Source organism: Chlorocebus sabaeus, chromosome 26 (assembly GCF_047675955.1).
Source record: "Chlorocebus sabaeus isolate Y175 chromosome 26, mChlSab1.0.hap1, whole genome shotgun sequence".
Classification (NCBI taxonomy): Eukaryota; Metazoa; Chordata; class Mammalia; order Primates; family Cercopithecidae; genus Chlorocebus; species Chlorocebus sabaeus.
In genome coordinates this window covers 47,545,777-47,563,513 of record NC_132929.1, presented here as the reverse complement: position 1 = coordinate 47,563,513, position 17,737 = coordinate 47,545,777, and the positions used below count along the sequence as shown (strand labels likewise).

Genomic DNA, 17,737 nt, shown 5'->3' with positions numbered 1-17,737 from the left:
GCAAACAGTGTGAACATTTTTCTGCAGTAATTTTTTTAGGGATAGAATGTCAAACTACTGTGTATTAAAGTTACTTGCAATAGTGCTGATGCCACCAACTGGAAACATATTTAGATTAATTTGTTTCATTGTATTTTCAGTTCTGGGGGATTGCTTTTTAAAAATTTAATTTTCCTTTATAATTATCTGAAATATTTACTTAGTTCCAAACTCAAATTTGTAAAACAAGTTACATTCAAAGAAGTCTAGCTTTAGTCAGTCTTTGCTATTATAGTAACCATTGACTTCATATTTTCTAAATTTGCATCTAAAAATTTCCCTTTTTGTGGCATACAGACCTATCAGTTTTGACAAATTCATACCGTTGTGTATCTCTATTGCAAACAAGACATGAAATCATTTTATTGCAGACAAAAAATTCCCGTGCTGCCCAGATTGCACAGATGTGGTCACTCCATCCTCTAGCAGGCACTGATTTGGCCTCAGTCTCTGTAGCTTCTCCTTTTACAGAATATTACATAGATGGACTCACACAACATGTAGTTTTTGGAACCGGGCTTTTTTTTTACTTAGCAAAATGCACTGGAAGTTCATCTATATTTTTGTTCCTGAGTTTTTTGTGCCACTGTGTGGATGCACCATGGTTTGTCCGTTCACCTGTTGACGGACATTTGGGTTGTTTCCAGCAGGTGTTTTTGGAATTTGTCTCCTTCGACTTGGCTCTTTGTAGACTCTCCAAATCAGATGACAAAAGAAAACTGCGATCTATTATTGCATCCCCAAGCTTTGGTCAACATCAAAATAACTAAATTTCACTTCCCAGAAGTTGACAGAACACCTTTTCAACCCACCTTCTTTGTTCCCATCTGCCTCTGAGATGTGGTTTGCTACACAGCCAAATGGCTGTTATCACTGGAGCAGACAGACATTTTTGAAAATGGAATTCTCAACTTTTATTCATACATTTTCTAAGCAAAATTCCCTTTTATCACCCTTGGATCATTGTGAGAAAGGCTCTGGCCCCCCTACTCTGAGCTCACTACAGCCTCTGCTTGAAGATCTTCAGTGATGAGAAGCAGAATGACCCTTTGCCCACTTCCTACCCTGACCCACTGAACTATGCCAATGGTCACCTGGGATGGGGCCGCCAGGAGGTTTTCTGGTCACCTGGAATGATGGTGAGGAGGTTTTCTGTTTTAGGAAGTTTCTTGAAAATGTGCTCTTCAACTTGAAAAATACGAATCTTATTACTATATCCATCCTTTCCCCTTTCATTTCTTAATGACTTATTTCTGTATTTATCAATCTCTCTCTTTCTTCACTTACACACTATTTCCCTCCTTACAAAAAGGATTTCAAATGACTTGAGAAAGACTTAGAGGGTCACAGGATTTTTAAAAAGCGAGAAAACTAGGACTAAAGGAAGATAAAAGTAGGAAAAAGAAAGGGAAGCCATGGGAATATTAGCACATAAAATCCACTTTGCAGGATCTGGTATACTCTCTCTTTGAGGTGAGGCATAATTTTGGCTTTGAGGTTCCTTGTAGCCAGTTCAAACAGAAAACAGAATCAGTCCCACAATCCATAATCCAAAATGTCTATAGGATTTTTAAAAACTGTATACACACACACACACACACACACACACACACAGAGTGTGTGTGTGTAATGTAGTAATTAAAAAAAATTTTTTTTTAGAGACGGGTTCTTGCTAGTTGCCCTGGCTGGTTTCAAACTCCTAGCCTCAAATGATCTTCCCACCTTGGCCTCCCAAAGTGTTGGGATTATAGGCGTGAACCAGCACGCCTGGCATCAGATGTAGTACTTTTAACAGCACCCTTGAATCCTCAATCCTCTATGGCAGCATTGCTCAAAATGCAGTCCAAAGACAACTCCATCCAATACACCTTAGGAACTTGCTAAAAATGCCAATCCTCAGCCAGGGTTGGCCCAGAGTTGGTCTTGTCAAACAAGATCCCCAGATCTCACACCGAAGTGTAAGAGTCACTGTTTCTACAATTTAGAAACCAAGATCATCTAGGTCTCAGGCCTCACCCACCAAGGGGAGTACCTCCACCAAGGGTGGCTCACGGGGTACCCCAGCAGCCATCACCTAAGGTAGATTGCTGTAGGGAATCTCAGGGCTGAACCCAGTGCCTGGCCCAGAGGGGTCTATAGGAATTCAGATGGGGGACAGTGTGCCAATGCAACCTCCATCAAGGGCACCATGACTTACCATGCTCCATTCGGTGCTAAACCACTTGGCTCCGCAAGGCTTGAGGTGGCAGGATTGCTGGCTGGGGGGTTTTTCCAGGAAAGAACATTCAGAGGGGTCCAACACTTCAAAGGTGTCTGCATTCTTTCTAACACAAATCACCTCCCTCTGTTGTGTCCCACTCCCACACTCGATGGAACACTGCAGAAAGAAGCAGAGAAAGATGAGTGTCACGTGATGGAAAGGGGGCGGCAGCTACTGTCCATCAAGGGATGCTTATGATGGGCACCGTCAATTCTACCACCAACTCTGGGAGGAAGAACCCATGAGATCTTGGAAATGTTTCTGGAGGAGAAGTGGCATATGGATTGCAATTTCCTAACAGTTCTGTCTCCAAATGCAGACTAGGTGCCCTGATTGTCATACCTGGAGGACGCTGGTCACTAAGATCTTGTTGTCTTCTGTGCTGAGAGGGAAATAGTTTACCATAAACTCTCCTGCAGGAACACACCAGCCAGGTCATTTGGTTGTTTCTGTCTCGTAGACTCTGACACTTCTCATAGGAGGTAAGACAATGAACTGACATTCTTATCTGTTATTTTCTTAGGAGGTGGATACTGTGACTGAACGAACTCCTAGACTCTGCACACCTGTGAACACCTGAAGCTGAGAAGAAGACCTAAGGCTTGGGAAAATGTACCCTATGGTCAACCCTCCTGTTCCAACAGGGCAGCCAGCGGGAACTGTAACAGAGCCCAATCTTCTTGTTTCCTAATGTGGTGCTGAAATCTGCAACATGGAGTAGTGACCCCACAAAGAAACCAGGCAATTCCATATGTTGGTGCATTTCATTCGTTTATGGAAATAAAATGCATATAACTGTTTGCTCATAAATTATCCCATTTAGTATGTATTACTTTGCAAAAGGTTCTTTTTTTTTTTTGCTCATGTTTGGTTTACTTAATACTTTTGTTTTTTGAGACAAGGTCTCACTCTGTCACCCAGGCTGGAGTGCAGTGGTGTGATCATGGCTCACTGCAGCCTCAACCTCCTGAGCTCAAATGGTCCTCTCACCTCAACCTCCAGAGTCGCTGGGACCACAGGTGTGCACCATCTTGCCTAGTTCTTTTTTTTTTTTTGAGACAGGATCTCACTCTATCACCAAGGCTGGAGTGCAGTGGAGTGATCTTGGCTCACTGCAACCTCCACTCCCCAGACTCAAGTGATCGTCCCACCTCAGCCTCCAGAGTAGCTGGGAATACAGGCACATGTCACCATGCCTGGCTAATTTTTGTATTTTTTGTAGAGATGGGGTTTTTCCATGTTGCCCAGGCTGGTCTTGAACTCCTGAACCCAAACGATCTGCCTGCCTTGGCCTCTCAAAGTGCTGGGATTACAGGCATGATCCACCACACCAGGCCTTGCCTGACTAACTAAAAAAATTTTTTTTTAGAGACGGGGGCTGGGCACGGTAGCTCACTCCTATAATCCTAGCACTTTGGGATGCCAAGGTGGTTGAATCACCTGGAATCAGGAGGCAGAGGCAAGATAATCGCTGGAACCTGGGAGGCAGAGGTTGCAGTGAGCCAAGGTTGTGCCACTGCACTCTAGCATGGGTGACAGAGCAAGACTCCGTCTCAAAAAAAAAAAAAAAAATGTTTTTAGAGATGGGGTCTCATTATGTTGCCCAGGCTGGTTCTTGAACTCCTGGCCTGAACCAATCCTCCTGCCTTGGCCTCCCATCGTTCTGGGATTACAGGCGTGAGCCACTGTATCCAGCCTCTTAATACTTTTTGATTTAAAGTTGTAAAGCTGTGGTCTGTGTGCTTTTATCGACTTTAAAGAATCTACTACCTTTATAAGAAGCCTGCAACAATGTCTGCAGTTCAAACTCTAAATATTAGCTTTGCTACACAATCAAATAAAAATAGGGAGAAAGAAAAACCCCTATCTATGGAAAAAAAATTACAAAACCCCCAAACCAAACAAATGATGAATTAGTCACACAGGGCATGAATTAGCAGAGGCCATCAGTTTCTGCTTTGTCTATGCCTTCTTTTTTGCCATCTTTGTAGCATTCAAAAAACTATAAGTTTTTTTATTTAAAAAAATATATATTTTTTGGGATGGAATCTTGCTCTGTTGCCCAGGCTAGAGTGCAGTGGTGCGATCTCGGCTCACTGCAACCTCTGCCTCCCAGGTTCAAGCCTCAGCCTCCTAAGTAGTTGGGGCTACAGGTGCGAGCCCCCATGCCTGGCTAATTTTTGTATTTTTAGTAGAGACAGGGTTTCGTCATATTGGCCAGGGTGGTCTTGAACTCCTGACCTCCAGTGATCTGCCTGCCTTGGCCTCCCAAAGGGCTGGGATTACGGGCATGAGCCGCCGTAACCAGCCAAAAAAAAAACCAAAAACTGTAAGATTTCCTACTCTTCCTACTTTCCTATTTTCCTCCATGTTAGTTTATGATTTGGAGTGTATTTGTGTCTTGGCCTTTTCTTTTTCTATACATGTCCTTTTCCTTTTCTATTCGTGTCTTGTCCTTTTCTCAAGTGCTGCAGGCATTGGAAGAACTGAAGGCAGGAGAAGAGCCACAAACTGCAGCAGGCAAAGGTCTGGCCTCTCCCGCAGGAGGAATGAGGATGGGGCAGGGATGGGCGGCAGGGGTGGAACACTAGGCCGAAGTCAGGAGACATGGAAACTAGAGTCTAGACAGCGTCGCTAAATAGTTCTGTGTCTCTAGCCAAGACATTGCCCTTTCCCAGGTCGCTGTGGTCTTATCTGAAAAGCGAAAGTGAGGGGTTTGGAAACATGATCTGAAAGACCCCTCAATGCTATGAGATCCTACATCTGTACTAAGTGTGTGGCAGAACAGAAGACTGCACACTTTGATCAAAACCTGTCGTTATCTTCTGCTATTTTTGGCAAGTCCTTGAAGAGATTGTGCACTTAAGGGAGAATGAGCACGTCTCAGTCTTCTCTTACTGTAAATGCTCAGAAATGGCAGAATATGTGTGTCTGGAAACTGAATGAATGTATTTATGTGTATCTGTATCTGTGTATGTGTGTGTACTCGTGCATGAGACAGCATTTGAAGACAAGAAAGGGCAATCAGCCTTGGTGGACCAGAAATTATGGGGAATCTTTGAATACTGAAAGATAGATGAGATCAAATTGAAGAAGGAAACTATAGTCCAAATGCACACAGAGGATCTAGCAAAGATCATGTGCTTCATTCTGTATTGGTGGTAGATGGAGATCAGGATGGAGGTCTCAGGACAATGAGTGATTAGCTGAGTTACTGGCCAAGAGCAGCCAGGGTGGCCTGACTGTGCCAAAGAAGAGGAAGCAGTGAGTCACCTGCCAGAAGCATTCGTGTCAAAGTGCAAAATGAAGTCATTTTCAGGTATTCAAGGGCTCAAAAACCTTACCACTTACAAATCCTATTTGAAAGACTTCCTGGGTTATAGTCTTTAGCAAAATAAAAAGAACCAGGAAGAAGACATAGGATATAAAAGGAGATGCTGGCAAAGACACCAATAAAAGCTGTTATTACTAATGGATGCCAGGTGTCTTTTAGGGACGATAACAATGTGTTGGAATTGGTTGTACAACTTTGTGAATTTACTAAAAACCAATGAATTGTATATTTTTAAAGGTTATGGTATGTGAATTATATTTCAATAAAAAAGAATCTTTGAGGGGAAAGGAGAAAGCTATTTTAAAATTTAAATCTATATTTTCTATAAAATTAACATTAATCTGAAGCTAGATCCAGATAATATCAACATCTTTTTGGAGATATTGTAGATTGAGAGAGTGGAGGTAAATAAAAGGGGAAAGCTTCTATTTTCTTTTAGGAGAGATGTGGTTTCTGATAACTTGACACTAATGGATACATAAAAGTTAAAATTCTGTGCTAAAAATTCGAATGTTATCACAGAAGATATACCACTAGAAGATTTATGACTTCCAAAATGTTGGAGGGGAAAAAATGGAATTAAGAAAACCTGACTAGTAACAAACATGTTGAAAGGAAAGAGGAAAGAAGCAAGAAAGCATGACAACAGAAAACACAAAATAAGATGGTAGGGAAAAGTCCAAACATGTAAGTGATTACAATAAATATAAATGGTTAAAATTTAACTCTTAAAACACAGAGGTCTATAGATTGGGTAAAAATAAAGACAAAAATAGTCCTCCATATGAAAGACATAGCTTAAAAATACATAAAAAGTTTGAAAATTAAGAAATTGATGAAGATATATCAGGTGAAAATAAAAAATGAGAAACAAGATGGAGTAATTCAAATAGTACACAAAATATAATCCACAGAGAAAAGCATACATGACACAAAGTAATATTTAATAAGGATAAATGCTTTCAGTGAGAAGTGATGGCAATTATGCATGTTTCTGTACCTAAAGAATTCCTGCAGTTGCACTTTGGTGGATCATTGATTTGTGAAAAGATGAGAATAAAAATATCTATTGCAATAAATGCAATCAATAAATGCAATCCAGACCCAGAGGCAGACAAAATGGCTGCTCCTGAAGACTAGAAACTGTGACAGATCTCAGAACTAAGACAGTCTAAAGTTGCAGTAAACTCAGAATTGATAGAGAAGAAAGGAAATAATTCTGGGCATAAATAATAGACTTGGTAGACTCTTATGAGTAAGAGTTGGGCTACTGTGCCACCAGAGTAGAAAAAGACTCCCTAAGCTTGATATACTCCTAGTTTCCAGGGATCTGGGAAGCAGCAGAAATGGAATATATGCCTTTCTTGGTGGAGTCAGAAAGACTCTAAAGCCAGAAACTCCTTGGTCTCTGCCTCTCCATGGACTTACGTCTCATTCTCTCAGACTGGCTTTTTGCACAAGCCTCAGTAGGGCCACTGCCAGCATGAGCTCACAACCTCCTAGTGAGTCTCTTCCCTAAAACACAAATGAAAAGTCCCCGGGAAGGATTCTGTTTGGCTCAGCTTGGGTCACATGTCCACCTGTTGGGTCACATGTCTACCCCTGGACTAATCACTGTGACCAGGTTGGTGGGGTATTCGAAATGCCAACTTTAATTCAACCCATATGGTTGGAAGGAACATTTATTTTTATATTCTGAAGTCAGTTAATGTTTAAAACTTACCTTTCAAGAAATAAGCGTGCTCTTATTTAATTTTCTTTGGGGAGTCAAATTCCTAGGGCAGGGAGTCTCTATCAGGCCTTGATATCCTTATAAATCCAGAACCAAAACCTTGGCCACATTAAATTGTATCTTGACCCTTTTGGACAACAGGGCAGCCAATCCTTTGTTTCTAATCTTAGCAGAAATAAAGGTTGTCTTTGCCAGGGTTCATACCACTCTTAGTTCTTTGAGCTTATGTATAAGTCAATAGGAGGCCACAAGAAAAAAGGCCCTGAATCCTGCTCCCTTCTCTTCTAAGAATGGTAGACATATGAGTTCAATTGTACTGCTTATTTCACATGTGTGACTATAATGATCTGATATGATTTCACACATCTATGGATATTTGGTATAATTGGTGTCCCATATGTAGTCACTGCTGAATTATCTTTGGGGTTTAGGTCCTATGTATTTTACTACCAGTAATGAGATAGCAATTGCTGGCAGAAAAAATAAACATAGAGCAATGGGAACTAATATTTATTAGGTATTTCTCATATCCCAAGCAATAGGTAACTCTCCTTATGTATAGCATCTTACGAAAACCTCACAACAACCTTAGGAGGTTGGTATTATTATCTTCATATTCAGATGAGGAAACAGGCTCAGATAGGTTCAATCACTCACCTAGAGCCAGGAAACTAATGAGAAGTCAAGCTGGGATCAGTTAGCACATGTGTCTAACTTTGATATTCACCAGAGTAGCACTGGAAGTACTTGAATTCTTTCTGAATTCTCTATATTTTAAGAAACATTAAAGGGAATTTGAAAAGAAAAACATTTCCCTATGCTTTTTGCATAAAAACCCTACATTGAAGTGGTGGAGATGATAGCGTTTGGATATCTTCACATTCTATTTCTCACTTGCCATTACGCCATATGCATTTTCACATCTTCCTAACGATCACTGTCATTGTCACCTTATATTTTACTGAGTTATGATATACCATAATATCTGTAACCTTCCTGCTGTCATGAACATCTCTGCTGAAAAACTTTTTTTTTTCTGTTGTTAATTATTTCCTTAAAATGAATCCCCAGGAGTCGGGTGACTGGGTTAAGGCAAATGAACATTTTTATGGTTCTTGACTTTTATTGCCAAATTGCTTTCCAAAGGGCTCATATCAGTTTACAAGGACAAGGCAGCGCATTTTTTTCCAAGGTCGGTTTTTAAAGCTACTTAAAAGAAATAAAATTCTATATGGAGCCAGAGGTCTTGATAATGTGTAAATCATGATCATAAGCCAAACAGTCCTTGGAGAACTAGCCAGCCCTGGGAGCCAAATGCTAAGTGGCCCAAGAACTCCAATACTGATGGTAATCAAGACAAGGCAGTCATTTCCACATTTCCTTCGTGGGGTTCACGTTCAATTTTGGAAGAGTGAGGGAAAATGTAATTCTTCAATTATTAAAGTATTCAGTATTATTTATTCTTCATAATGAACAATTCCAACTTTTAAAATTTCTGCTTCTGACACTGTCAGAAACGGAAAAAGCTGGCTTTATTAACAGGAATAATAATAGAAGCAGCCAGCATTTCTTGTGTGTCAGGCACTGTGCAACATACTTTTTGTACACAATTTCATTTCTTCTAAAAATAACCTCATAAGGTACCATCATTGCCAGCATTTTATAGATGAGGAAAGCATGCTAGGCCATAAGCTCCCTGAGGGCAGGGATATTTGTGTTGCTCACTGATGTAGCCCAAGTACTTAGATGAGCACACAGTAGGTGCTCAATGAATACTGTTGACCGACTGAGGCTCCAGAAATATAAATAGCTTCTCCAGGGTCACAGGTAGACAGTGGCACAGCTGGGATTCAAAGTTGGGACACCTGACACAAAGTCCTGGTTCCTAATCCCTCTGGTATCCTGCCTTTTGCCTGGCACAGGCAGACGTACCCAGTTCTGGCCACTCACCTGACTCCAGCTCCCGGCAAACCACTCCACCTTGCCTGTGCAGGGTCCGTTGTCACATGGGGTGGCCTCTGCCGGCCGGTTGTTCCCACAGCCCTCCAGGGGCAGGCTGCTGACATGGTTGGTCATGCACACCACCGAGCGTGTCCGCACTCCGGCCCCACACTCCGCTGAGCACTGTGAGACAGGGGAAGGGCACATTAGTGGGGAGGCCTTGGCAGCTGCTGAAGCCACTTTCAAATGATGGAAAGGAGGATGGAATGTTTCATTTTCCTGCCATCTGTTTCCCCTAGAAATATCTGACAGCTTCTTGTGCACAGCCTACTCCATTATATCAGTATGACAACTCCCTGTCTTAGATTTTCTGGGTTGGGCTTCATTCCAAATTCCAAATATCCAATCTCGCCACTGCAATTAATACACTTATACTTGTTAGACTATCCTTCCCAGCTTTTGCTTTCAAAAATATATTCAGCATGGCTGGGTATGGTGGCTCACGCCTGTAGTACCAGAGCTTTGGGAGGCTGAAGTGGGAGGATTACCTGAGCTCAGGAATTTGAGACCAGCCTGGATAGCACAGTAAGACTGTCTCTACAAAAATTCAAAAAATTGGCCAGCAGCAGTAGGTGTGCACCTGTAGTCCCAACTACTCAGGAGTCTGAGGCAGGAGGATCGCTTGAGCCCAGGAGTTTGAGGCTACACTGAGCTATGACTGCACCACTGCACTCCAGCCTGGGCAGTAGAGAGAGTGAGAAGACCCTGTCTCTAAAAATAAAAATAAAAATATATATATATTCAGCTGAAGAAGAATGGGTACATGAAAACCTGGGCATATTTCTACCTGCTACTAGCCAAGTGTAGGCTGGGAAAAGAGGGGGACTTGAGTCTGTCACCTCAATATTGCTGCCTGATATTAAGGCAAATTGTTCTAGTCCCTGAAGGCCACAGCTATGAGAGGATTGGGAAACAGCTTGGTATAGAGGGAGAGCTTGGCTTTGGAACTAGGCGCATCAGTGTTGATATCCTCACTAGCTATGCGGCCTGGAGCAAGTGACCCAGCCCCTCCTACCTTTGGCATGCTCATCTAGACAACTGGCATAGAAACACATTTCTGGCAGGGCTATGGAGACTGTATAATATGCTTTGCAGGCAAGGGGTGCTCAATAAATGGTATAAGGGGCTTCAACTCCTACATTCCCACTCCAAGATAGAGAAACAAAGCCTCATAGGGATAAAATCTTCACTTACAGCCAAATAACTATTAGTGATTTTTCTACTACAATCACACAGTCCTCTCCTAGGAGACAGTGAAAACATTCCTGAGTCATAGCCCAAAGCTCTTAGAGCATTTTCCATCTGTCTTGACATACTTTGGAATGTGCCCTTATTTTGGTTCTCATCTTATCTTGTCTTTTCTTTTTTTCAAGACACAGTCTCGCTTTGTCACCCAGATAGGATTGCATCACCCAGGTGGCGTGATATCAGCTCACTGCAGTCTCGACCTCTTGGGGTCAAGCGATCCTCCCACCTCAGCCTCCTGAGTAGCTCCAGGTGCTCACCACCACGTCCAGCTAATTTTTGTGTTTTTTTGTAGAGATGGGATTTTGTCACATTGCCCAGGCTGGTCTCGAACTTCTGAGTGTGAGATCCGCCTGCCTCGGCCTCCCAAAGTGCTGGGATTGCAGGCATGTGCCACCACACCTAAACTTCATCTTATCTTTTCAAACATTTTTTGGGCATCCTCAGCTGGGTGTCCTACGGGTACCTTGAATCCAGCATGTACACCTTCACCACTGTTACCATTCCTCCTCTTATTTTTCTGATTTGCTTTCAAGTTTCTACCTGGATTTGAAAGTCGACTGTTCTCCTAACCTCTTGCTTCCAACATCTAGACAATCATTAGGTCTCACAGACTCTAGTTCTGCCACATTTCTCTAATCCGTCTTGTCCCTTTCCACCCATGGTTCCCAGCACAGTTTACTTTCTTACCCTGAACTGTGGCTGTAGCTTGGTGCTCAACCTCACCAGCTTTTCCAATGCATTGGGTTGCCAGGTGTTGAGAACTCCATGCTAAAAATTCCCTCTGAAGTCATCCCATTCCTAACAGAAGTCACATATGGACTTCCCAACTAGCATTAAGGGTTTTCTATACTATGGCCCTAATTGACCCAATTCTTCTAGACTAATTTCCCATTATCCTATCCCACATACCTCCTGCTGGACAGACTCAGAGTGGCTGCTATTCCCTGATCACATAAAAGGCTAACAGAGTCCTTGCCCCTGCCATTCCCTCCACCCAGCATGCTCTTTCCCTTCACTGGACAGATCAGAAGCCTTTAAGGTTCAGCTCAAATACCATCTCCTCCGTGAAAACTATCTTGACTGCCCAATTTAAGATGTTCTTTCCAGTCTTGGAATTCTCATGGCACTCTATGTGCTGCTTCCTGCCTTTGTATTATGGTTATTTGTGTCCTGTCTTTTTTTTTTTTTTTTTTTTGTCTTTGCTGAAGTAGGCTTGGTGAGAGCAGGAACTAATGAATCATCTCTAATTCTTTCTCAGGTCAGTGTCTTACTCATGAGTAAATCCATGAATATCAGTTGCATATAGACTTGGGCCCTGCCTTGTTCATCCATTAGCACTTTCCAATCCTAGACGTGGCCCTTTAGCACATGACCAAAGCCCTTTCTAAGGGTTTCTGGGTCTTTTCTTAAAAATAGAGTCAATGTTTGAGTTCTACCCATATTATCTTAGAAAATAAAGCAATAGAATTTTAAATAAAAATGGAGAAAAGGGAAAAATAATCCTTACGACCTCATTTCCTTATCAAAATTTCCACTTTCATTTTTGTATGCTGCCATCTAGTCTTGTAAAATCACATGTCAGTATGAGTGATCAAACATTTACCTTTCCACTGCTAAGCTGGGCCTGACCCCTCAGGGAAGAAACTCCCTCTGGAGCAAAGGGCTTGAAGGGGATCAGAACATGCCACCCCAAAATGTGTTGCTTTGGCATATTGATTATTTTGAGCTGAAGGCTATTGAGAAATAGCAGATGCAGGAAGAGCTCTCTGCCTTCCCCCTTTCTGCCTAAAAACCAGTGCATAAAATTCCCACGAGAATGGTGCCCTCCCAGCACTAGGAAGAAGAGAACATTCTCGTCATTGGAGAGGGGAGTTGACTCCAAGATGAGTCTGCAAAAATAAACTTTAATAAAATAACCCTTGTCTTTTGTCAGTTTCCCCCATATTTTTCTTAGTCAATTTCTCACAATTTACTGTCCCTAGAAGCCCTAGCCCCTTTACTTTTTCTAATCACTTCTCCATAGTTTATCACCCTTTGTTAAAATGGTATATAATCCCTCAAGTCTAATTGCTTCTTTGGGATTGTCACTTCTTTCCTATGAAGCCCCCCATGCCACTATAAAAATATTAACATCAAATAAAATTGGTATGCTTTTTATCTGCTAATCTTTTGTCAGCTTAATTCACAGACTGCAGCCAGAGAACCTAAGAATGTAGAGGAAACATTTTTCCTCCCCTACAGGTGTGCAGACATTTTTCATGTCCTTTGCTCTATTTAGATTATTATTAGAAATCTGGGACAATGACTCAGTCCCTTAGCTTAAAATTTGTTACAATAATTGAAATATTCTAGGCTAAAGGATTTGTCTGTTTGTTTGTTTCAGCCATGTATGATCTGGTTTTCTTCCTAACTTTAAAACTCAAGATATTTAAATATTCTTGTAAAGAATACAAGGTAGGCCAGGTGTGGTGGCTCACACCTGTAATCCCAGCACTTTGGGAGGCTGCAGTGGGCAGATCACCTGAGGTCGGGAGTTTGAGACCAGCCTGGCCAACATGTTGAAATCCCATCGCTACTAAAAATACAAAAATTAACTGGACATGGTGGTGCACACTTGTGATTCCAGCTACTTGGGAGGCTGAAGCAGAAGAATCGCTTGAACCTGGGAGGCGGAGATTGCAGTGATACAGTGAGCCAAGATGGCGCCACTGCACTCCAGCCTGGGTGACAGAGTGAGACTCTCTCAGAAAAAAAAAAAAAAAAAAAAAGAAGAAGAATAAAAGGTAAATAGGATTTCAGTTATCTTCATGTTTCCAACCCTTAGACTACTTCTTTCCAGGTAATTTCCATCTGATTAGCTAACTTAATTTTCTGCTTTCAAAACCAAGTAATGCACATGCATCTGGGAAAGTGTCTCCACATCCCCATGTACTTAACTTAAAAGAAGAATGTGAAGGGCCATGCCAGTGCCCAAAGGGAGGACATCACATGGATGAGGCCTGTAGAGGAGTTTCATTTTATTACAACACCTGCAGTGAAAAGCCCAACAAATGTAAATATGAAAGGAGCTCCCCACACAGAACCTGGCCCAGGAAGCTTTTCAGCAGAAGCAAGGGGAAGAAATCCCTACCAGGGAGTAGGGACTAACCTTCCAGGTGAGGCTCCAAACCACACCCACCCACTGTCCTTAAAGGATGTTCCTAAAAGAAGGACCCAATCTGCTTTGCTAGTCAGGAGAGGACATGACTTGTAATTGAACTTCTGGGCTGATAAAACACAGAAGCACATGGAATTCCTAAGCAACCCTCTGGTGGGGACTGCCTTCTCACTCCAGCAACAGTTAAATCCTAAACTTGGCCCAATTGGCCCCTAAGGGACTATAAGGCTCTAATGACTATTCTTGAACTTCAGCTTTATGCATCATTTCTTGTAATTTAAATGATTCAGTATTTTCTTCCTGGAAAACTTTCTTAGAAATTAGGTGTTACCAAACTAACATTGGTGGACTTTCTAAAAGTGTTTTTTCCTGTTGTGATTGAAAACTGCACATGTGCTTAGACCTATCATTGATTGTAGAACTGAAAAGTCACGATGCTTACTTCTGATACGGCCCACTCTCAATTAAAAGCAGCTGAAAAGATGTTTTTAAGGTGAGTCATTAAGCCAGAAGAACTTTGTGTCCCTAGAAGTTTAAGAGAAGATTCAGACTGGGGTTACAACCTCAATTCATTTAGGTAAAGATTAATTAATTTTAAATTGGGCAATAAGACACATTCTGTACTTCAAGTGTTTGCGAACTTTAATTTTCTTTGGTTTCTCCCTCTTGAGCTTATTGAATCAGAGGCTGTGTCTCGTTCATGACTGGCATGGAACAGGTGCTCAACACATGTTCATTCCCAGTAATAAAAAATTTCATAGTTCAGACTGAAGCTTAACAAGGCCTTTTTTTTTACACAAAGCAACTATTCAAAAGTGGAAGAGCGCCATCCGCTGGTCATTCCAGAGGCTGAACATTTTCTAAGACCAACTGGTGGCCCAAAGGCCCCTGGTGACATGGAGCTGAAGAAGAATGAAGCAGCCCAAAGGAAACCCTTCCCACGGTGCCAACCTCATCTAGGTCATAGCTTCAAATATGTTACTGCAGCGGTTACTCAGCAATGTTACAGTTGAAAAAACTGAAGCTCATTGAGTCACTAGCTGGCTCAGGGTCAAATATGAAATAAGTGGTGGTCATGGAGATGACACCAAAGCCAGTGTACTGATGTCCCACTCATCTACTCTAAAATAAGCATGAACATTTAGAATTCATCATCTATTCTGAGGGTAGATAAGGCAAAAATTATTTACTTACATCATAGCACCCAACTTGCATGATTTAGAACATCTTTTCCAAAACGAACAAAAGAGTTCCCTGAATAGAATAAAGTGCTCATTCTTTGCTCTATTTATAATTTTAAGCCAAGTTAGATTCAGCAAGAACTTATGTTGAGATACAAAGCAAAATTACTTTAAGGGGAAATCTGCAAGTCATTATTGGAGGGGAAATAAGTAGTGTGGAAATCTTTGGAAAATTGATATGTAGCTTTTTACTGTTCTAAATAAACATGGGAGACACACAGAGGAATGAACCACTGCAGTTATTTTCCCCAGAGTTGTTTTGTCTCTGTACGTATTGTGCTCTGAACCCACTGCCTTTTCAGAGAGCGGCAAATGTAGAGACATGGAATTTACAGACTAAAGAATCACGGCAACAAAATGACTGTAAAAGCGCTCTCAGTTGCTGCTTGGAAGACTACACTGAAATAATCTTTCTGGAGAACAATTAGCTAAAATATATTAAGAGTTCTAAAAGCATTCATAATATTTTCCCATATTTTAACATGATTCCATGTCCGCACTATTTTACAGAGATAAGAAACGGTGCACATAAAGATTAATGCACAAGAACACTTACTGAAGTCTTTTAAAATATTCTCTTTTAAACAGTAAAACATCACCTGTGTATGGAGGCTTATATCTGTAATCCCAGCTACTCAGGAGGCTAAGGTGGGAGGATCACTAGAGCCCAGGAGTTCAAGGCTTCAGTGAGCCATGATTGTGCCACTGCACTCCAGCCTGGACAACAGAGCAAGACCTGGTCTCTAAAAAATAAAAATAAAAACTAAAAAACCCCAAACATTTAGACATAGGAGATTGTTTCAATCATGTAGTTCTATAGCTTATTATAATAAAAATCATGTTTTAAAGATTTTATGCTTATAATAAATTAAGTGAAAAGAGCAGGTGACCAAATTATACATACATTATGACATAAAGATACATTTATATGTTTAAAATATGTATGAGGAGAAAAAGCTATGTAGGTAAGTATGTATGAGAAGAAAAAAGCTTGAAGTACAGCTTAAAATAATCTCAAATTTTCTTTTAGTGAAGAGGTTTGGAGCATACTTTTCCAAATTTCTCAAATTTTTAAAACAATACTGTGTTACTTTATAACCAGAAAAAAATAAACATTATTTAGAAAAAGAATCGTTCCAATATAAAAACGAAAGCCCAGCATCATTCTTTTCATCTATTTGCTGATATAGGAAATCCATCATGTTTCCTGAGAACACAAATGAGTTCAGAAACTAAAGTACAAAAGGACTAGTTGAAGAAACTAGGAATTTTTAGCCTGGAGAAAGTGGAATGAGTGCCCTGATGGCTGTAGGGCTGTCCTTTTCTAAAGGACACTGGGACTTAGTAAGAAACACTTTGGTTCACTGTAAAAGGAGACCTCTTGACACCTTGAGCTGTACAAGAAATAGATGTAATTGTCTGGACACAGAGTGAATTTCTGATCAAGGGTTTGGGCAAGAGCTGTAGCCTATGTCAGGGACACTGCAGAGGATTCCTCACGCTGGCAAGGAGGCTGAGCTCACAAACACTTTCCCCCACTGTGTCCGCAGTGCCATGAGCTAATGTTTGGGATGTGAGGCTTGGAAAATGGGGATACACAGAAGAACTAGGATGAGCTTTCCTGGACTCAGCTTTAGGGCAGAAGCTTGAGTCAGTGGCCAGCAGCACTTACTCTCCATCTGTTTCTCTTTGGTTAGAGCTTCCCAGATGGCCAAATTAGTGTCTGCTCCTGGGACTAGGGGCACAGTCAGATGCTCATCTTGGGAGCTCAGTATTTGCACCAAGGGCTCTCCATCTGGGGCCATCCTGGGGCTAAGGAGCAGGGGCTGCATGCCAGGAGGTGTGGGGAACCCACAAGAAGATGAGTCACTAGGGAAGAATCTCCAGGACCATCTCTGGAGGTGGAGTGAAGGCTGCATTTGCAGGCTTGTTCTTTCTCTTTTGCTGGCTAACACTCCCTATGGAAGTGGATTGTTACGGTGATGAGAGGGACAAAATGAAGAAGGGGCATCTTACACCGTGGATGGAGAGAAAACCTATGTGAACGCCTTTAGGGGTGATGTTCAAAATACTCAATAACAGGTGCATGGTGGCCATTGACTGGTCAGAATGGACACTGACCAGTTGGAGCCAGCCAATGTGGCAGTATGGGGCATGTCTGTTGATACCCCCAAACTGTGAAAGGGTCCTTCTTTGAGTCTGAGATACTACGGTTGTTGTTCTCATGATGCTGGGAGTTGGCATGGGTGGGGGCTCATGGGCTGCATCATGTCTCCTAAGATCCAAGAATATGGCTGGGCTCCTCTGTCTTTTTTATGGCCTTGTTACTCAGAGTGTGGTCCCTGGACCAGTGACCTCAAAGACCCTGGGAACCTATTAGAAATGTACACTGTGGCCAGGCGTGGTGGCTCATGCCTAGAATTCCAGGGCTTCGGGAGGCTGAGGTGGCAGATCACTTGAGCCCAGGAGTTTGAGACCAGCTTGGGCAACATGGTGAAACCACAAACAAATATAAAACATTAGCCGGGGTGGTGGCGTGCACCTATAGTCCTACCTATGTTGTGGGGAGGTGGGGAGGGGGTGCTGAGGTGGGAGGATCGCTTGAGCCCAGGAAGTCGAGGCTGCAGTGAGCCAAGATTGCACCACTGCACCCCAGCCCAGGCAACAGAATGAGACCCTGTCTGGAAAAAAAAAAAAAAGAAATAAAGAAAATAAATGTAGATTC

The 17,737-nt window shown here is 41.9% G+C and overlaps 1 protein-coding gene across 2 annotated transcripts in view; it reads right to left on the bottom strand.

Annotated features, from left to right (window-relative positions):
• The window catches only part of THSD4 (thrombospondin type 1 domain containing 4), a 664,019-nt gene that overhangs the window by 14,113 nt on the left and 632,169 nt on the right, over positions 1-17,737 (bottom strand). For both annotated transcript variants that reach the window (XM_038010111.2, XM_008016049.3), the window contains 2 exons: positions 9,316-9,489; positions 2,237-2,416 (listed from right to left, as the gene is read on the bottom strand). In XM_038010111.2, the coding sequence (XP_037866039.2) occupies positions 2,237-2,416; positions 9,316-9,489 (354 nt within the window). The remainder of the gene's footprint in view (positions 1-2,236; positions 2,417-9,315; positions 9,490-17,737) is intronic.